Source organism: Lucilia cuprina, chromosome 6, assembly GCF_022045245.1.
Source record: "Lucilia cuprina isolate Lc7/37 chromosome 6, ASM2204524v1, whole genome shotgun sequence".
Classification (NCBI taxonomy): domain Eukaryota; kingdom Metazoa; phylum Arthropoda; class Insecta; order Diptera; family Calliphoridae; genus Lucilia; species Lucilia cuprina.
The window spans coordinates 3,692,531-3,714,384 of NC_060954.1; the positions used below are offsets into that span (position 1 = coordinate 3,692,531).

General features: G+C 29.7%; 2 protein-coding genes across 4 annotated transcripts in view; one reads left to right on the top strand and one right to left on the bottom strand.

Moving 5' to 3' along the window:
- Positions 1-2,219, top strand: part of LOC111677163 (UNC93-like protein) — a 3,838-nt gene extending 1,619 nt beyond the window's left edge. Inside the window, exons 2-6 of the mRNA XM_046955734.1 lie at positions 370-897; positions 961-1,126; positions 1,208-1,475; positions 1,744-1,906; positions 1,977-2,219. Of these exons, the coding sequence (XP_046811690.1) occupies positions 370-897; positions 961-1,126; positions 1,208-1,475; positions 1,744-1,906; positions 1,977-2,055 (1,204 nt within the window). The 3' untranslated portion in view covers positions 2,056-2,219. The remainder of the gene's footprint in view (positions 1-369; positions 898-960; positions 1,127-1,207; positions 1,476-1,743; positions 1,907-1,976) is intronic.
- Positions 2,220-6,906: 4,687 nt separating this feature from the next.
- The window catches only part of LOC111677146 (serine-rich adhesin for platelets), a 224,837-nt gene continuing 209,889 nt past the window's right edge, over positions 6,907-21,854 (bottom strand). For 2 of the 3 annotated variants that reach the window (XM_046954748.1, XM_046954747.1), the window contains 9 exons: positions 21,175-21,727; positions 19,740-20,300; positions 18,308-19,670; positions 17,890-18,239; positions 11,675-11,855; positions 8,988-9,041; positions 8,319-8,402; positions 8,060-8,208; positions 6,907-7,324 (listed from right to left, as the gene is read on the bottom strand). In XM_046954748.1, the coding sequence (XP_046810704.1) occupies positions 7,200-7,324; positions 8,060-8,208; positions 8,319-8,402; positions 8,988-9,041; positions 11,675-11,855; positions 17,890-18,239; positions 18,308-19,670; positions 19,740-20,300; positions 21,175-21,727 (3,420 nt within the window). In that variant the 3' untranslated portion in view covers positions 6,907-7,199. The remainder of the gene's footprint in view (positions 7,325-8,059; positions 8,209-8,318; positions 8,403-8,987; positions 9,042-11,674; positions 11,856-17,889; positions 18,240-18,307; positions 19,671-19,739; positions 20,301-21,174; positions 21,728-21,854) is intronic. The other variant, XM_046954749.1, reaches the window with a different exon arrangement.

Consider the following 21,854-nt stretch of genomic DNA (forward strand, 5'->3'; position numbering starts at 1 on the left):
TATAGACTAGACTAGACTATAGACTAGACTATAGACTAGACTATAGACTAGAATATAGACTAGACTATAGACTAGACTATAGACTAGACTATAGACTAGACTATAGACAAAATTATAAACTATAGAATAGACTGGACTATAGACTAAACTATAGACTGGACTATAGACTAGACTATATACTGGACTATAGACTAGACTATGGACGGAACTATAGACGGATCTATAGATCATAGACTGGACCATAGTCAGGACTTTATACAAGTCCAAAGTTCTGACTTTTGTCTAGAATGTATTCAACACTATGAATTAGAATTTGTTTTAGACTGTAGTCCAATATTAAGAATGAACAATTTTAATATTTTCTTTCAGATGGTTTGGTGTTAAGATCACCATGGCTCTGGCCTTTTTTGCCTATATGCCCTATATAGTGGCTCAATTTTATCCCCGCTTTAAAACCCTGATACCCGCTGGTCTTATGGTTGGTTTTGGTGGTGGTCCCTTATGGTGTGCCAAATGTACTTACCTCTCCACCGTTGCTGAAGCTTTAACACAAGTTCGTGGACAAAAATCACAAAAGGATGTCAACACTGTAAAATTCTTTGGTCTATTTTTTATATTCTATCAAATGGCCCAAGTATGGGGTAATTTGATTTCATCATCTATACTTTCATTAGCTTCTGATGAAGAAAGTGCCGGAATTTCGAGTAATTCTTCGAAAGCTGCTGATTTGGTTAGTGAATTGTGTGGGGCTCGCTTCTGTCCCAATGTTAAGGCTGAGGTTAATCCTAATCTAATACCTCCTGAACCTAGTAAGATTCAACTATTGAATTCTATATTTTTGGTGTGTATGGCTGTGGCGGTGATACTGATTGTCTTTGGTGTGGACTCCTTGAAGAGGTGAGTTTATTTTGGTAGAGGTTTTTTGTCAAAATTTTGATAAGTTTTGGATTTTATATGCAGATATGGCATGAAAAAAGGCAATACTGGTGGTGATACTGAAATGACAGGTTTGAAACTTGTAACCGCCACTTTGAAGATGTTAAAGAAAAAGCGTCAGCTTTTAATGCTGCCTATAACAATGTTTATTGGTTTAGAGGAGGCGTTCTTGGCAGTGGATTTTACAAAGGTGAGTTTTCTTAGAAATATTCTCATTTATATTTCATAAAAAAATGTTTTATCGGTTTGGAATAAATGTTATTTTTTTAAGTCCTTTGTTGCCTGTGGCTGGGGTATTTCCAACATTGGCTTCGCTATGATTTGTTTTGGTGTTGCCAATGCTATTGCTGCCGGTTTGGCGGGTGGTGTTGCTGAGAAATTGGGCCGTGTTAAGTTGGCTGTACTGTGTGCTTTAATTAATTTAGCTCTCTTTGGCTACATGTTTATCTATGAAGCTAAACAGGGTGATTTTATCAAATATTGTGCTTTTGCTGCCATCTGGGGCATTTGTGATGGTGTTTGGTTGGTCGTAATAAATGGTATGTTGAGTCTACAAGAAAAGCTGCTGTTAACTTAACATAAGCTTTTTAAGAGCTTTTCATAACTGTAAAGAAATAAACTGTTATAACAGTGCAATTATAGTGTTAACTGTAAAATATAAATGAAAGCTTTCTTAATAGAATGTTAATAACAAAGCTTACATTGTAGCTTTATATTCCAAAGTTTATTAATGTTATTTTTTATTTCAATGTTAAAGCTGTTTAAATCTTTAAAAAAAACCATTAATCGTTTTTCTTTTATTTTTAGCTTTCTATGGTATACTTTTTCCTAAAAATCTCATAGCCGGCTATAGTAATTTTAGATTGTGGGAATCTACTGGCTCGGTAATCGGTTACATTATCAGTTCACAACTCTGCACTTCCACCAAATTGCTGATTTTAATAACTGTTTTATTAGTGGGTTGTACAGGGTGAATATTTTCAATCTTGAATTTTCAAATTGTGATTTTTATTAATCGTTAAATATTGTTCTATTTACAGTTATGGCATTATTGAATATCGTGTTTGGAAAAAACAAAAGTATACCGTTGTAGTGACAACGGAAAAAAGTGAATTATAGTATTGAAATTATGTACTTGTAAAAGAATCTTGAAATTGTATTTTATAAAATAGAAAATTTATTGATTTTTGTTAAGTTTATAGTGTTACAATAAAAATGAGATTTTGTTATAATTTTTTTTATATAAAAGTTGTATTTTTCGTCAGTCTCTATTAAAATAATAATCTGGCAACCCTGGAAAATATTTTTTTTATTTCTGTAGATAGAAATCTGTTAACAATTTAGGTGTTATAACAGTTTAAATATAGATTTCAGTTCTACCAAATTTTAAAACTATGGCAACTCTGGTAAATTGATTTTTAATACCTCAAGTAGCTTCAATTACTAACATTTAAATGACTTTAATATTGTGATAAAAACACTTAAGTACTTCCAGAGTTTAACATGTTTAAAGAAATATAAAATATTGTCATCAATTTCACAAGCCTGGCAACTCTGGTAGAATAATTTTGTATTAAGCTAAGTAGAACAAATCATTGGCTATTAATTAAGTCTAATTTCAGAAAGATCGCTTAATTATTTCCGAAGTTATAACAAATTTTAAAATACCTTTTTTCTTTGATCTATTGTTTTCTTAATATACAATTTTTTAACAAAATAAACAATCTGGCAACTCTGACAGATAAAGTTTTTGCATCTCCCATATTAAGACGACCATCCAATATAAACCTGGTCCAAATCGGTTTAATTGTTAGGAAGTTATCACGTTTTAAAAATAAATTTCAGTTTGACAAAATTTCAAAGCAACTGTTATAACAGTTTGGCAACTCTGGTAAACTAATTTTTAATATCACAAGTAGCTCAGTTTATTAACTTTCAAATGAGGTTAATTTTGTGGAAAAATCTTAAGTACTTTTGAAATTACACATGATTGAAGATAATTAGTACATTGATATAAATTTCACAAGTTTGGCAACTCTGGTAAAATAATTTTTTCTAAAACCAAGTAGAACTAATCATAACCTATTAATTGAGTCTAATTTTCAAAAGTTCGCTTAAGTATTTCCAAAGTTATAATCATTTTGGAAAATAACTTCATTAGTCATACAATCGTTAATCTATTGTTTTTCTATCATAATCATTATATAATTATCTAACAAAATAAACAATCTGGCAACTCTGACAGATAAATTTTTAGCATCTGCCCTATCAAAACTACCATCCAATACAAACCTGATCCAAATCGGTTCAATAGTTTTGGAGTTATAATGGTTTAAATATAGCTATCTGTTTTACAAAATTTCAAAGCTTTGGCAACTCTGGTAAATTAATTTTTAATATCACAACTAGATCAATTAACTAACTTTCAAATGAGTTCAATTTTGTTCAAACATCTTTAGTACTTTTGAAGTAACACTTCTTAGAAGATAGTTGGTACATTACAATCAATTTCTCAAGCTTGGCAACTCTGGTAGAATAATTTTTTATAAAATCAAGTAGAAAAAATCATAACCTATTGATTGCGACTAATTTCCAAAAGATCACTTAAGTATTTCCGAAGTTATAACAATTTTAAAAATACCTATAATAGTGGTATTTTTCAAAACACGGCAACTCTGTCACGACATCGATTAAGCGCCATCTATTGGTTGGGTACATGGTTTTTCTGCAAACACAAAAAATATGGTCAACAGACACAATTTTTCAAAATGAAATTTCTCAGCAACTACTGAACCGATTTCGATGAAAACTATATTAGGGTATAGGTGGTAAATAGGAGATTTTAAAAACTTATATTTCCAGAGTTGCCAGGCCTTTTTAATATGTGTAAAACAGCGTATATACTTTAACAACGTTATAACTCCAAAACTATTAAGCCCAATTCATTGAAGTTTGCATTGGGTGTTAGGGTGTAAAAGATAGATGTGAAAAATTTATTTGCCAGAGTTGCCAGACCCTTGGAATTTGCGTAAAACCTTTATATCTTAAAAACGTTATAACTCCAAAACTATTGAACCAATTTTAATCAGGTTTCTTTTGAATGTTATTGTATTTAGTAAAGAAATAAAAAAAATATTGTCCAATGTTGCTAGACCTTCGGAATTCATATAAAACCAATAAAATATTTTAAAACTTTATGACTGTAAAACTATTGAACATATTTTGAGCGCATCTTTACTAGATTATAAGGAATATATTGAAGTTGTTCAAAACTTATATTGTCAGAGTTGCCAGACCATCGAAATTTGAATAGAACTGATTAAGATGAGGTTTGTCTATGTTTTGGGATTTAATAGAAGAATGGTATTGTTTTTTTAGTCAAGTTACCAGACTTTTGTTATTTGTGTAAAATACACAATACCTTTAAAAAGTTATACCTGTAGAAAGGTTGAACCAATTTTACATTCGATGATTTGGTTTTCTTTTTGTTAATCATATGCGTTCTTAATCAAAAAATACATATCTGTTTTAGACACGTTTTAATGATCTGGCAACTCTGCCAAATACATTTTCGCATCTTCTTTCTGCATCCTAACATCCAATGCAAACCTGAGCGAAATCTGTTAAATAGTTTAATAATTATAACATTAAACAGTTTATATCTGTTTTGCACACGATACAAAGACCTGGCAACTCTGGCGAAGAAAATTTTCACTTCTCCTTTATATTCCCTAACATCTAATGCAAACTTTGTTGAAATCGCTTCATTAGTTTCGGAGTTATAACATTTTGAAAATATATTTCTGCTTTACACACATTTCGACAACCTGTCAACTCTGGTAAAGTAAGTTTTCCAACAACTCCTATTTACCCCCTTCAATTTAGTATTGGTTTCATTGAAATCGGTTCAGTAGTTTCTGAGTTATATCAATTTGAAAATATGTGTCTGCAGGCAACATTTTTCTTGTTTGCAGAAAAACCATGTACGACACCAATAGATGGCGCTGTCACAATGTAGTGACAGGGTTGCCAATTTTTGAAAAATTCAACTAATACAGGTATTTTTAATATAGCTATAACTTCTAGAATACTTAACCGATTTACATGAGAATGGAGTCAATCGCTAGCTTGCGATTAGAGCTACATGTGTAAGTTAAAATTTTGTTTGCCAGAGTTGCCAAGTTTAAGATATTTGTTGCGGATTATTAACTTTCTGTAAATATGTTTAGCTTTAAAAGTAATAAACCTTTTTTCATGAAATTAAAGTCAATCAAAAGCTGCAGATTTGAGCTACTTGTTGTATGAAAAATTATTTTACCAGGGTTACCAGGACTTTGAAATTTATGTAAAATTGGTGTTTATTTTAAAAATGCTATAATTCTATAACCACTGTAACGATTTACTCGAGAATGGTGTCAATCGCTAGCTTGTGATTAGGGCTACTTGTGTAAGTAAAAATTTAGTTTGCCAGAGTTGCCAGTCTTGTGAAATTTGTTGCAGATTATTAAATTTATGTAAATATGTAAAACTTTGAAAGTAATTAACCTTTTTTTACGAAATTAAAGTTAATCGAAAGCTGCAGATTTAAACTACTTGTTGTATGAAAAATCATTTTACCAGGGTTACCAGGACTTCGAAATTTATGTAAAATAGATGTTTATTTTAAAAATGTTATAACTCTAAAACTATCTAATCGATTTGAATCAGATTTTTACTAAATGATAGGGTAGGAGCCAAAGGTTTGGAAAAATTATTTTAACAGAGTTACCACCCTGTAATATTTGTGTAAGTTTTAAATATTTTTTAAAAGTTTATAACACCAAAACTTTTTAACCGATTTGTTTATGGTTGCATGCTATAGTAGTATATAAATGTAAGTAAGGACAAATGTATCTTGCCAGAGTTGCCATATTGCTATTTTTTAGTAATTTAGCTATTCTTCGAATGGTATTAAATGCTAACAATTAAAATACTTTAGTTGTTTAAATATTTTTTTACATATTCCTTTATTTCATGTTTTGTTTTTAAATTATTACAATCATTTTAAATATTATGAACGTTATTACGTTTGTTTTTTTTTTTTCTTTTAAATGCTAGATTTTCTTGTTTTTTTCTCTTTAATCATAAGTAATATTAATTTAGTAATAATGTTTTTTATCCGTTTTGTTATACATATTTTATATGAATCTATTGTTTTTAAGGTTTTAATAATTGTTAATATAATTTTACATAAGTTTTTGTTGTTTTTTTTTAATTTTTACATATTTTTTTTAGGCTATAAAAGTTACGTACAATACTAATTAATATTTTTTTGTATGTCTAAATTTAAATATAAGTTTATATATTTTAGGTTTAGTTAAGGGTTAAGGTTATTTTGCTTTCTTTCCAAAAAAGGACCTGCTTGTTTTAAATTTATATTATTTAACTAAAGTTTTTATAAACTTACAAATTTTTACAAGTTTTTGGAAAAAATTTTAAGGGATTTTTGTTTATTTATGTTAAATTTTGGAATGGCACGTTTAATTTCTTTTTTGTTGAAATAATTGTTTTAAAAATTGTATTTTTTGCAGTTTACAACAAATAAACAAATAAAAATCTTATTAATCTTACAATCTTACTTATAATTATCTTAATTTTGCTGGTAATTTTAATTATTATTAAAATTTTAAAGTTTTATTACAACTAAATGTTAAATGCTATGACACACCTTTACATATGGCCTATAATTACTCGGTATTTTTTTAATAAAACTAATTCATACAAACTGAAAATGTTGTTGTTAGAGAAAATATAGCTTTTGAAAAGTAGTTACAGCTAATAATAATTTTATGTTTTTAAAAATATTCAATGTTTCCCAAATGTTAATTTTTGAAAGTGCGTTTTTTTTTGTTTTGGAAAATTTATTGGGAATTTTTAGTAAAAGTGTTAGTGTTTGTTTAGAAATTTGTTTTTTTTTTCATATTTGGAATATCTATTAAAATCTAAAAAACTATCTTAATATTATTTGCTTAATTTTATATTATTATAACTATATATAGAAATTGTTATAATTAAAATCTCTTTATATACATTTTTAAAAAGCTTTAAGCTTTTTTTCTTGTGTAACAACTTAGGTAACAATTTAGAGTTGTTGTTTTAAAGCTTTAACATCTATTTCCTTTTAAGTTGTTTTCATTTTTAGCTCCTTTCATTTAAGACAGCTTAAAGCTCAAACTAGTTGTTATTGTTTTTTCTTACTGTTACCAGTTGTAATTCATTGAATTTTAAACCATTCCTTTCGACATCATACGCACAGTATTCTTTAAAGCTTGTCGCTTATTACAAAACCAAATACGTATAACTTCGCGTTCGTAACCCAATTGATGGGCCAGACCTGTAATCTCGGTACCTGTAAATGTTATGAAGAAAACAACATAAATTAGTTTCAAATATTTAAAATAGGTAAAGAAAAGCAGCAAGAATAAGGCAGAGGAAGAGAGTCTTATATTAGAAATAGTATAGTTTGTAGTTTAATCAAGAGTATACTCCAGTTTATAATCAAGGTCGTAGTCATATCTACATTCTAGTCTATAGTTTAATATATTTTATAGTCCATCCTAGTCTAGTCTATAGTATTTAGTCTTATAGTCTAGTCTATAGCCTGGTCTATAATCTGGTCTAGACACTAGTTTGTAGTCTTTTCTATAGTTTAATTTAGTCTATAGCCTATTCTGTAGTCTAGTATAGACTGGGGCAGTCTAAAGTCTAGTCCAAACTCTAGTCTATAGTCTAGTCTGCAGTATAGTCTTTATAGTCTAGTCTAATTTATAGTATAGTCTATAGTCTAGTCCATAGTCTAGTCTATAGTCTAGTCTATAGTCTAGTCTATAGTCTAGTCTATAGTCTAGTCTATAGTCTAGTCTATAGTCTAGTCTATAGTCTAGTCTATAGTCTAGTCTATAGTCTAGTCTATAGTCTTGTCTATAGTCTATTTTATAGTCTAGTCTATAGTCTAGTTTGTGATCTTTATTAGCTTTTCATGTACAAACTTATAGACAAATTAAAAGCTTATAAAACTTAAAACAAGTGAAATATTGAAAAGTTTTAATGTAATAAAAAGTTAAAATTTGAAATTACCACTCACCCGATGGATGGGTATTACGCTCAAAATGAGCATTTAAAAGCTCTAAAGCTTGCGGTGTAAATGAAGTGCGACGTTTGCGCTTTTTCGACGGTTCCACACCAATATAATCGGTTAAATGATTTTGGCCAGATTTAAAACGATTCCAGTGACTAAAAGTTTAAAAACGAAATAAAGAAAACAAAAAGAAAAACCAAAAGTTAGTATAAACTTAGTATAAAAACAAAAGTAAACGTGGTAGGAACTTAATCCATACTCTCACCTCTCTTCGGCCTCTTTCATCCAACGTTCTAAAACGGGTTTAATTTTTTGAGCACTCTTTGGTGTGATATCTAATTTTTCAAACCTATGAGTAGGGGAAAATATGGAAGTTGTAATAGAAATAAAAAGAAATTTAATAAAAGTTTTTGGATTTTTTGTTGTTGTTTTTTTATTTATTTAAATTTATTTTAGTATGCGCTTTATTGGAAATTATAAAAAAAGTGCCAGGACATTGTTTAATTCTTGGTTTTTAAGGTTTTTTGAGTTATTTTTCTTTTTTTTTGAGATTTCTATAAGACAAGCCAAACATAATGAAAATTATAAATTTTTAAATAATTATTTATTAATTTTTTCAAGTTTTAATATAAAATATTTTTTTACTTATATAAAGAGTTGAATATAATTATAAGTTTATAAGGCAATGCCCTGGCCAATAAAAAAACAGCTTAAAACTTTAGCGCATACTAAAAATAAAGAAAATAAAAGTTTGAAAAACGTTTAAATTTTAAAAAAAGAGATTTTTAAGTATTTTTTTTAAGTTTATTTTTATAAGCTTAAAAATCTTTTTTTTAAAAATTTGGGTTTTGTTAAAAAAAGCATTTATATTTGTTAATTTAAATACTTATTTTTTATTTGAAATAATTTTTTTTTAATTATTTTGTCAACATACATGTTTTGTTGTTGGGTCGATAGTTGAGCAGCATACATTTGAGCAGCTAATGCACTATTTTTATCATACGATACGTTTCAATAAAATTCGATTTGATTTTCAATATTATTTTCGTTTTTTTTGTTCACATTTTTATTTATAAAGCACAATTTATTGTTTTTTTGGTAGATTATATAAAAAAGAATAAAATAAAAAAAATATTATTAATTATATTTATTTTAGAAAAGCAATTAGCGTTTAGTTTAGAGTTTATATTTTTTTTTTATTTAAACAAATGTCCTGGCACTATAAATAATAAATATACTGGTTGTTTTGTAGCAGGAAGTTAAAAAAAAAAATCATAAATTTTGTTTAAATGTTGGAGGGTTGTGAGGAGTTAGGGGTTTTGTTGTTTAAATAAAAAATATTTAACTAGATTTACAAAATTTATTTTTTTTTAGATTTTTTTGAGGCAATTATATAAGAATTATATTTAGAATCATGGTAAAATAAAACAAAATTTTAATATTCTTAAGTGGAACAATTTTTAAATGGAAAAATTTCCTATGAATAAATTTTGTATATTTGTAGATTAAACATAATGTAAACAATAATATTTAGACGATTTTAAAGACCTCTAACATTAGCATATTAAAGTTACCTTTCATTTGATATACATATTATCCATATAAATATAGAACTTGTACCGATATGTTAATGGTTGATACAAGATTAGAGTCTATAAGATGGTCTTCGGTATGTTAGTGGATAGTTTTCAATTCTGGTAGACTGGAGGTGGGGGATTAAATTATCACCTGGCGACCTCGCTAAATAACTAACTAACTGACTATTTAACAAACTGACTAACTTACTAACTAACGAACTAACTAACTAACTAACTAACTAACAAACTAACTAACTAATTAACCATCTAACTAACTGACTAACTAACTAACTACTTAATATACACAAGGATTATGCAAATGATCTGTTCATATATGGACTGGTTAAGAATAGTTTGGTAGACTGGAGGTGGGGGATTAAACTATCACCTGGCGACCTCGCTAAATAACTAACTAACTGACTATTTAACTAACTAACTTACTAATTAACGAACGAACGAACGAACGAACTAACTAACTAACTAACTAACTAACGAACTAACTTACTAACTAACTAACTAACTAACTAACTAACTAACGAACTAACTAACTTACTAACTAACTAACTAACTAACTAACTAACTAACTAACTAACTAACTAACTAATTACCCATCTAACTAACTGACTAACTAACTACTTAATATACACAAGGATTATGCAAATGATCTGTTCATATATGGACTGGTTAAGAATAGTTTTCCTATCAAAATTCTTGAACGAATGACTGATCGATGATTCAAAGAAATGGATCATTTAGATATCAAGGGCCTTTAAAAATTTAACATGCAGAGCACTCTATTAAATTTTAGTAGAGGACTTAATAGGAGCTCAAGGTCCTATAAATATACCGATTTTTGCAGAGTTTCATAAGTTGCTATAATTCCTTTTTATTTCATGTTTAATAATACTTTTGACTCAAGACCCAAGAGAAGATTTTCTTGTAATAGAGTCTTTTAAATTACGAACAAATTTTATTCATAAAATCTAACAATTAAAATTTTCACTAAAAATTCATATTTTCACTAAAATTTCAAATTTTCAGTAAAATTTCAAATTTTCAGTAAAATTTCAAATTTTTAGTAAAATTTCAAATTTTTACTAAAAATTTAAATTTTCAGTAAAATTTCAAATTTTTCGTAAAATTTCAAATTTTTACTAAAAATTCAAATTTTTACTAAAAATTCAAATTTTTACTAAAATTTCAAATTTTTACTAAAATTTCAAATTTTTACTAAAATTTCAAATTTTTACTAAAATCTCAAATTTTTACTAATATTTCAAATTTTTACTAAAATTTCAAATTTTTACCAAAATTTCAAATTTTCACTAAAAAAACTTTATAAAAATGTCAAATTTTATTACTGTTTACATTATGTTAATATTTAATATTCTAATGATTTAATGACAAATTAGTCCTAATTTATCTAATCTAAAATTCCCTCACATGTTTGAAAAATGTTTTAGGAACTTTTTATTTTATAAACAAAAAGAATTGAAGTTGAATGAAAAAAAAGATAGTCTAGTCTATAGTCTAGTCTATAGTCTAGTCTATTTTTTCGTAAAATTTCAAATTTTTACTAAAAATTCAAATTTTTACTAAAAATTCAAATTTTTACTAAAATTTCAAATTTTTACTAAAATTTCAAATTTTTACTAAAATTTCAAATTTTTACTAAAATCTCAAATTTTTATTAAAATTTCAAATTTTTACTAATATTTCAAATTTTTACTAAAATTTCAAATTTTTACCAAAATTTCAAATTTTCACTAAAAAAACTTTATAAAAATGTCAAATTTTATTACTGTTTACATTATGTTAATATTTAATATTCTAATGATTTAATGACAAATTAGTCCTAATTTATCTAATCTATAATTCCCTCACTTGTTTGAAAAATGTTTTAGGAACTTTTTATTTTATAAACAAAAAGAATTGAAGTTGAATGAAAAAAAAGAAAAACTAAAACAAAACGGACATTTCTAATATGTTTTACATGAATAAAATTAAATATTTTAAAGAAAAAAGAAAAAAAACTTTATCTTACCTGCATATGGCACTTTGACTATAGGCGGGACCTTCTGTTACCGACAAAGCTTGACCAACCTGAGTTTGGGTCAAGCCCAATGATAAACGACGCAATTTAAAAGCTTTGGCAAATTCTTTAATCTCATCTAAATCGATGCCATCGACCATATTGGTGGTGGCCTGGTTAATAGTGGGTTCGTCTAAAATAAAGTTGAGAAAAACACAAAAAAATATTTGTTAATAACAAGATTTTCAATAAAAATTTTTATAATTTAAATAATAATTTACTTTAAAAATTGTTTTTATTTCTTATTTTAACTTATTTTCCTTAAAGTACTCTAACGTTAATTCTTACTCTTTTAACTCTAAGTAGATAATAAAAGGTGTAAAATATTTATCTATTTTAACTTAAGAACTACTTAGAAAAAAGCCCTAGTAAATTATATTTGACTTGTTGCATTTTATCAGCACTAATTGAGTTAAAAGAAACTGCTAAGATAAATTTGTCAGCAAACAGTTACTACTCCTGACGTTACTGTTATTACCGTAATGTTAGGTAATTGTGGTAATTAGCTAAATTTTATTAACGTTTTGTAATTAACTGCTACTGCCGCCATATGATGTTAATGCTAATAATGATGCAGTTTATTTAATAAGGTAATGTTAATTAAAGAGAGATAATTAGAATGTCTTTAAAATATAGAAATGGTTACTGTTACTATATGAATAGTATAAAAAAGAAATGCAACATAATTTGTTCCTTGACAGATTACCAGGGGAAAAGTAATGGTTGTACTTGTAAGAAAACTTAGTAAAAACTGTTATTCAGAGAAGCATAGACTAAAGTACAGACTATAGTCAAGACTGTACTCCAGCCTATAGTCAAGACTATGGTATAGACTATATTCAAGACTATGGTATAGACAATAGTCAAGACTATATAACAGACTATATTCAAAACTATGTAACAGACTATAGTCACGACTATATAACAGGCTGTAGAACATACTATAGAACAGATTATAATCAAGACTATAGTACAGACTATAGTCAAGACTACAGTTCAGACTATAGTCAAGACTACAGTTCAGGCTACAGTAAAGACTACAATAGAGACTATAGCACATGCTATAGTCAAGACTATAGTATAGACTATAGTCTAGATTATAGTACAGACTATAGTACAGACTATAGTCAAGACTATAGTACAGACTATAGTTAAGACTATAGTACAGACTATAAACAAGACTATTGTACAGACTATAGTCAAGACTATAGTACAGACTATAGTCAAGACTATAGTACAGACTATAGTCAAGACTATAGTACAGACTATAGTCAAGACTATAGTACAGACTATAGTCAAGACTATAGTACAGACTATAGTCAAGACTATAGTCAAGACTATAGTACAGACTATAGTCAAGACTATAGTCAAGACTATAGTACAGACTATAGTCAAGACTATAGTACAGCCTATAGTCAAGACTATAGTACAGCCTATAGTCAAGACTATAGTACAGACTATAGTCAAGACTATAGTACAGACTGTTCTGCAGGGTTCGTCTTCTTAAAAATATTGTCAGTAACAATATTGTGCTTAATTACTGCTAATTGACGTTTACAAAACAAATGTTTTTTTTTTTTGCTCAGTTACATGTACTTATATGTTTATTACGTTAGTAAAACTTAAGAAAGAATTACACTTTATTTAATGACATGAATTTTCTTTACCTAACCCTTTCATCTTCTCTAATAGCTAAGGAAGAGTACAAAACTTATCATGTTGCTAAAATTTAAATAAATCTTATATACAAAATTATTTCAATGCCTCCAAAAAACGCTATTATATGAAAAATCTTAAGAACGTGTTGCAGCAGCGAACTTAATCTGAGTAACAAGTAATCGACGAAGACTGAGGGAGTACGTGTAAATTTGGTATTAAGATGTTTATATAAACTATACATTAAGCTGTCTTTTATTTTAACACTTTTATAAAACTATATAAAACATAAAGGGAAAGGGAAGATTTGCTGCTGTTCTTCTTTTTCTAGTTTAATTATATAGAATCAAAAACTTATTTAAGTTTTACTACTCTAAGATATTTATTCGCTCTTACGCTACTTGAAAATTGTAACAAGTGTCTGTTGAAATATCATCATCAGCTACTTTAGGTTCTTTAATATATATATAAGTGAAGTCATCAAGTTGTATTACTACTACATATTTCCTAAAGCAAGAGTTGTGGTTGGTGGTTGGCTGTGATGTTGTGCTTTAATGATTTTACTGTTGATGTTGTTGAATTTTAGGTATTTGTCTTGTAATTGTTGCAGTTGTTGTTATTGCATATCATTAATACTTAAATGAATCACAAAATTTTAGAAAATTTTCTCTCTTATAAAATGCAGTTGCTGTTGGTAAAGTTTGCTTAAATGTTGTTATTTAAAGGAATAAACTAAGAAAAACGTGTTAGTTTTAATAATTTTGTCTTTTTTTTTTGTTGTTGTTATTAGTTGTTTTTACAAATTATTAGCATTGATATGTTTACAATACTGACAAATTTTCAAAACAAATTAAGCTTGCAAGCTATTAAGATTTTGCGAAATGTTTTTATCTAATATACTTGAGGGAATATTAAGATAGTTTGATTTAAATATGAGGAAAACTTAAACTATAGTTAAGACTTTAGTTGAGATTATAGTTCATATCATAAAACAGACTTTAGTTTAGTCTATAGTTAGGTCATTAGTCCAAACTATAGTTTGGTCTAGAGTCCAGACTATAGTTTGGTATTTAGTCCAGACTATAGTTTGGTCTATAGTCCAGACTATAATTTGGTCTATAGTCCAGTTTGTTCTATGGTCCAGACTATAGTTTAGTCTGTAGTCCAGACTATAGTTTGGTCTATAGTCCAGTTTGTTCTATGGTCCAGACTATAGTTTAGTCTGTAGGCCAGACTACAGTTTGGTCTATAGTCCAGACTATAGTTTGGTCTATAGTCCAGACTATAGTTTTGTCTATAGTCCAGACTATAGTTTGGTCTATAGTCCAGACTATAGTTTGGTCTATAGTCCAGACTATAGTTTGATCTATAGTCCAGACTATAGTTTGGTCTATAGTCCAGACTATAGTTTGGTCTATAGTCCAGACTATAGTTTGGTCTATAGTCCAGACTATAGTTTGGTCTATAGTCCAGACTATAGTTTGGTCTATAGTCCAGACTATAGTTTGGTCTTTAGTCCAGACTATAGTTTGGTCTATAGTCCAGACTATAGTTTGGTCTATAGTCCAGACTATAGTTTAGTCTATAGTCCAGACTATAGTTTGGTCTATAGTCCAGACTATAGATTGGTCTATAGTCAAGACTATATATTGGTCTATAGTCCAGACTATATATTGGTCTATAGTCCGGACTATATATTGGTCTATAGTCCAGACTATAGTTAAGTCTATAGTCCAGACTGTAGTTCGCTTTATAGTCCAGACTATAGTTTAGTGTGCAGTTCAGGCTGTTAGTACGTCTATAATCCACACTCTAGATAATAGTTTAGATTACAGTTCGAACTGTAATTTAGATTATAGTTTAGCTAATAGTCTAGACCATACTAAAGACTATATTTTTTATAATACTACAGACTACAGTTTACGTTATTATTAGTGTAGAATATAATTTATCGTTCCCACGACAATTAGATCTCCGCTCAGGAACGACTCGATTCTTAATCGACCAAAGATTGTCAATTCAGTATTAACCGGAAGTTTTTTCCCCAGTTTAGTCTATAGTTCAGAATTTATTATGTTATGTCATCATGATTTTTTAAACTATAGCTTAGTTCATGGTATAATTTAGTCTAGTCAGACTTTTTACTATAATTTGGTTTATAGTCCAGACTATAGTTTAGTCTATAGTCCAGACATTTGTTTAGAATATAATCTAGACTATTATTTAGATTATAGTCCAGACTATCCTTTAGACTTTAGACGAGACTATAGCCCATCCTATAGTCCAGACTTTAGATTACACTGCAGTTTAGGTCATAGTTCGGATTAAAGTTTAGCATATAGTCTAGACTATTGGTTAGTCTATAATAGAGACTAAGTTTAGATTATAGTTTTGACTTATGTTTAGTCTATAAGTTGTTAAGTATATAATGTAATAGCAATAACTTAAACTTTCTAAAATAAAATTTTTATAATTTTATACAAATATTCAAAAGTATTCATATATGAAGCATAGAACGAGTGGTCAGCAACCTTTCATACCAAATAAAGTTTTATTTGGATTATTATTTTTTTTGTTCATTTCAACATCATTTCCATAAATTAATCCAATCAACAACAAAATAATGAAAGCTCTCATTTTTTGTGTGTTATTTTTTTTTTTTTGATTTTCCTAACTCAAACATACTATATAGTATATATAAGTATCATTTGCATTTCACCCAACCACCTGAGTCGAACTAAGCCAATACTCCAAAGAGTAAATAATCAATAACCATAATGGAAATAACTAACAAACCATTAAAAAAATAATATAAAAAGGTAAAAAAAAAAAATGAATTGTACACAGCGCTGGAAACTAACCACACACATATGGTTGGCATAAATATAAAAAAATAAAACAGCAGCATATGTATATAAAAAAGGGTCAATTGTGTAATCAAATACTTTTTTTTCCCACATACAAATAAATTGCAATTAAAATTTTTGGTAGAATTATTAAGAACATAAGCAACCAGATTTGAAAAATAGAAAAATTAAACAAATCAAATTGTAAATCAGCACAATATTCTGAAAAATTTGTTTGGCATATAGAAATTCAAATAAAAACTCATGTAAGCACTTGTTCATAAACAAAAATAAAGTTTATTTTTCGAGATTATTTATTTTTATATTTTTTTTGGCAATTTACCGTAAATCCACAATTATATTTAAGCAAGTTTTGTAACGTTAATTAAACTTAAAATATTGCCAAAAAATAATTGTTGCCAAAAAAAGATGTACAAGAAGCAGGCAATAGAAACCAAAAACTTTTCCCTTTTCCGAATAGGATTTAAACAAGAAAGACGTTAAGAAACTAAAAGCTAATGAAGATGCAGATGTTGTTGATGATTTTGTGGTAAAACTTCTTGACGAAAATTACGCGTTGATGTCGTTTTATACCTTGAAAGTTTTTTTTTTTATTTTGAGCAAAATCTTTTGTTAAAATTTCTTAGTCGTTATTGTAAACATAAATCTTGACAAAATTGCATTTTCTAAGGCAAAGGAAAGACTTAATGTCACTCATATGTTAAAATGTATTAAATAAGTTGTTTGTATGTTTTATATATTAGGGAGGTAGTTTTCAAAATTTTTCTCTAAAAATGGAATGAAAAGTTTTAAAAATGAATATCTGCTCTACCAAAGGTCTAAATAGGATATATTGCTTTTAAACCGCCCTGCTTTTGAAAATTAGCCAAAATTGATCAAATCCATTTTTACAACATGGGAATCCCGTTAGAAGAATTATAATATAATGACCTTTGACCCTAGATTTGTATGGAATTCGTATCGTTTGTTTTCTGTAAAGATTTCAATTAATATTTTCTATAGAGTTTGTTTTATTGAAACTGAAAACGAAAATGTAAAGACATCATTTAAAAAACTTGGGGTCAAAGTTCATTTAGGTTCACAGGTTAAATAAGGTTAATTAATAACTTTTTTACATCTAGTATAATATTTTAAAACACCTAACCGAAAACTTGTCATAATACATAAACAATTTAAAAAAATTTACCTAATTTGTTTAAAAAAACTTTAAATCCTTAAAAAAATCTCAAATTTTGAAATATCCTTTTAAAAAAAGAAACCTCCTTAATTTACAGAATTATTTTAGCAAAGGTGTTTTTGTATATGTAAGTAATAACACAGTGTTCATTCATCAACTAATTGGAAATTAGCACGAAGCTAAAAACTTTTAGTTTAAAACCAAAAACTGTCAATATTGTTTAGATTTTGCGAATGCAAGGCTAAAAGATAAAGTTAATAATAAACTTTTAGATAAAAGCCAAAAAAAACTTCAAATATTAAAATCAACCTAAAACATTTATAATTTTTCAAGTTATTAAAGATTAAACGAGAGAAAGATAGAGAGCGAATAGAAAAAGAGAACTTTTTAAATTGAAACTTAGCCCTCAACTTAAGTTAATTTAAATTGTAAAAGATGAAAATCTTGTGAAAACGATCTTTACTCACTCGGTGAATCCATTAGTAAATCATGGGCACCCATTGAACCTTCCGTGCCATTGGGTGACATAGGCGGTGGTGGTACTTGATCCTGCTGCATACGCTCCCTTTCACGTTCACGTTCTCTTTCGCGCTCTCTTTCACGTTGTTGATGCAGCACCGCGCTGGTAGTGGGACTTAGTTTCATGGAATGCATAGAATGATGAGGATTATGATGATGTAAGGAGGAAGGATTTGAAAGAGAACTAGTAGTTGGTCCCGCAGGAGAGGTGGGTGAGGCTGAGGAGGCTCGTGTAGCGGTGGCAGTTGGTGGACCATGGGATTTTGTTATACTCAATTCACCATTCGAAGAGGAGAGTCTGCAAATAAACGTAAATATTAATGAATTCGAAAATTAAAGGTGTTTTTTTCTTTCTGTTAAACCCACCTATTTATATTACTAAGTACATTAGCTGTTGTTGAAGTGGCTGTAGTGGCACCTGAGGAGGCCGACATTAAACCCACTCCATTGCCTAGAAAATCTCTGGGTGGCGGTGAGTCTAATATTTGGTGTGTATGTGAAGGTTGTTGGCTTAGGGAATGATGCGACAGGTGGGGAGAATGTGTACGATATATTTGGCTGGCCGAGCTAGAGCCCACTGGAGATGAAAAGCCTCTTTCGTTGCAATTGGATGTCATGGATGAATTCGAGTTGGCAGCATTTGCAGCTGCATTTGAAGCCTCTTTAGCCAGTGAAGCGGCCGCACTGCGTGCATTTAAGGTGGCAGGTGAAGCAGCTCTGATACGCTCACGATCTCTATCGCGATCTCGCTCTCGATGACTTTCGCGTTCACGTTCTCTTTCCTTATCGCGATCACGCTCTCTTTCCCTTTCACGTTCCTTTTCTCTTTCACTGCCTAGTTGACTCAAATTCATGCCACTACCCGAGGCACTGCCACAGCGTAAAGGACTCATTTTCATGGAATGTTGTTCACGTGACTCTCTTTCTCTTAAGGTCATACTGCTGGAAGCACAGGACGAAGGACGAGGCGACGATGAGGAGCCTGCCAAACGATGGTGGCCACCATATTGATGTCTACCCAAGGGTGGAGGTGAATTCGAAGATGTCTCCGCTGTTAAGTGAACATTAGGTTTGCACTCCAATTTAGGTGAAGCCAAACCTTCAGCATGTCTAAGAGCCTGAGTATGATGATGTAAAGCTGCCGCCGCCGCAGCAGCATGATGATGAGGATGTAAATGTGGTTGGGTCTCAGGTTTTATGTGCAACTGAGACTGCAGATGAAAAGCTGCTGCTGCAGCAGCCGCGGCCGCAGCAGCTGCTTTTGTACTATTTGTGGGAGAAGAAGGCGGGGATCTTTCATTCGACGTTCTCAAGTGTAAATCATGATGATGGCTGGACATGGCTTGACCATGCTGTGAAGGGTTGTGTTGCTGCTGTTGTTGATGCTGCTGCTGTTGTTGTTGCTGGTGCTGTTGTTGATGATGATGATTGACTGCAGCTGCTGCAAATAACTCTGGATGCAAAGCAGCCAAGAGCTGTTGCACTCCGTTGGAGAATAGATTTGGTTTGAGTATATTCGTTGGTGCTTGGGCAAGCTGAGGCAAGGTGGGTGGTTGATGAAGTGCTGCCAAAGGCGAAGGTAAATGAGCCGACGAAGAGCTTAACATTTGAGGCTGTGTAGGCTGTTGTGGAGGAAAGCCAGTGAAGGCTCCAAAGTTCGTAAGAAATTGTTCGTTGGTATTGATTTGTGGACTAACTGGTATGGTGAGTATGGTTTGCACAGCTATGCCTAAGGGAGGGAGAGATAAACATAAACTTAAAAAGAGACAAGATTTTTATATAGTTTTTTTATAATTACCCTGAGCTGTGGGTATTAATAGTTGAGCGCCTTGCACTCCCTGCACCAATTGCCCGGAGGCTAATATTAACTGAGGCATTTGGTTACTGGCTGGTGGTGCTTGCAGCTGAGGAGGTGGTGAGGCGGTAGCTGCTGTACCCTGAGCTGCCGCCGCCGCTGCTGCTGCATTATTTAAAACATTGGCTAGAGTATTTTGTGTAGAAGAAGCTGATTGTCCACCGGCTGAGTTGATGCCCGCGTTATTGCCATGTGGTGAAGAGGATCCTGTCGTATTTTGATTGTCACCACTATTACTATTACCCGCACTGCCGCTGGCGCATTGTGTCATGGCTTTATGCGAATTCAAAAGATCCGTGGCCATCTGTGGCAGACCACCATTGCTGGCTACACTTAAGTTTAAGGGTGAGTTAAGAGCAGCTGCTGCCGCACTGACTGTTATGCCGGCGGCCAAACCCTGTAAACTAGCTAAGGCTGCTGCCGTGGCTGCACTATTGCCTACATTTTGTTCTTGTTGAAATGTTGAAAGATTTTGTAATTTTTGTAAATTTAACATTTCTTGCACTACAATAGAAAAAGAATCGGTAGAGGTTATAAAGACTGAGAGTCAGGATGTTAATAGCAATGTTGGTAAGTGAGTGTAAAGTGAAAAGTAGTTTAACATTTCTGCACACAAAGTTTTAACAAAAAATTTTCTTCGATAAGCTTTTTTTGCAAAAGCTTTTTCAACAAATATACACTTTGAATATTGTATAATATGAGCACAAACAAAGAGATTTTTTCACAAAAGCTTTCAAGAAGAATATGTTTTTAAAAAATCTCTTTTAGCAAAATGTTTTAGTAATTTTTTCAGTTAAGCTTTTTCCAAAAAAAAAAAAGGTTTTTGTTGTTGTTTATTTAAAAAAAAAAGTTTTGTACAAAATGAGCTTTTTATCGAAAATACATTTTTTTAACAAGCATCTCACAAAATCATTTTTTATTAAAAAGCTTTTTAAATAGATCTTTATTTAAGCATTATAAGGAGTTTATATGTGAAAGCTTTTGAATGCTTTTGAATGGAAAATCAATTTTTTATCGAAAACACATTTTTTTAACAAGCATCTCACAAAATCATTTTTTATTAAAAAGCTTTTTAAATAGATCTTTATATAAACATTATAAGGAGTTTATATGTGAAAGCTTTTGAATGCCTTTGAATAGAAAATCAATTTCAGACGTTTAATAATAAGCTTTTTTATATTAAAAAAGCTTTTATAAATAAACTTTAACAAACTTTTTTGGCATTTTATTTCCCAGATTAAGATATTTTGATAAAAAGAGCTTTCTAGTAAAGTTTATTTAAAAATTGTCAATTAACTGCCGTACAGCAAATGTATGTATGTTTCTTGTGTATTTTGTCTATATTAGTATATAAAATTGGATTTCGATATGTACTCACTAGTTCCGTTTAGATGAGCTTGTGCTGCCGCAGCTGCTGCAGCTAAAGCCGAAGCTTTAGCCTGATCTGTGGGACCGTCCACCATTTCAGCATCAGTATCAGTCAAAATATGAACATCATCATCAAGTCTTTTCTCATGCTGCTGATGATGATGATGATCCTGTTGATCATTATCCTCATCATTTATCGTAAGATGATGCGAATGTTGTTCCGTATCAATTTGCATAGGTTGCGGTGATGTAGCAGGTGAGGGTAATTGTTGGCTATTACTATTACCACTTTGCAGATGTTGATTATGATGATGGCTATTTGAATGTTGAGGTAAAGGTGATTTTTCATTAATTATTAAATTATTATTGTTGTTACTATTGTTGTTATTGTTATTATTATTATTATTTTGTGAGGCCAATGAGGCGGCCTTAGCTAAATTTTTATAAAATTCCAATTCCTTAAGATGATCCTTTTCATCGGTGGCATAATGCAGAGGCATATCCGCGATACTATTACCCAGGGGTGAGTGTATCTTATGAGGTGGTATTTCTTTGTCATAATCCTAAAATTATAAGATAATAAATTTTGCTTTAATAAATGTTCAAATAATTTAATTATAAATATTTAAGAACAATATTTAAAAGAATATTTGTTGTTGTTGTTTAAGTTAAATTTATTTGCCATCATTT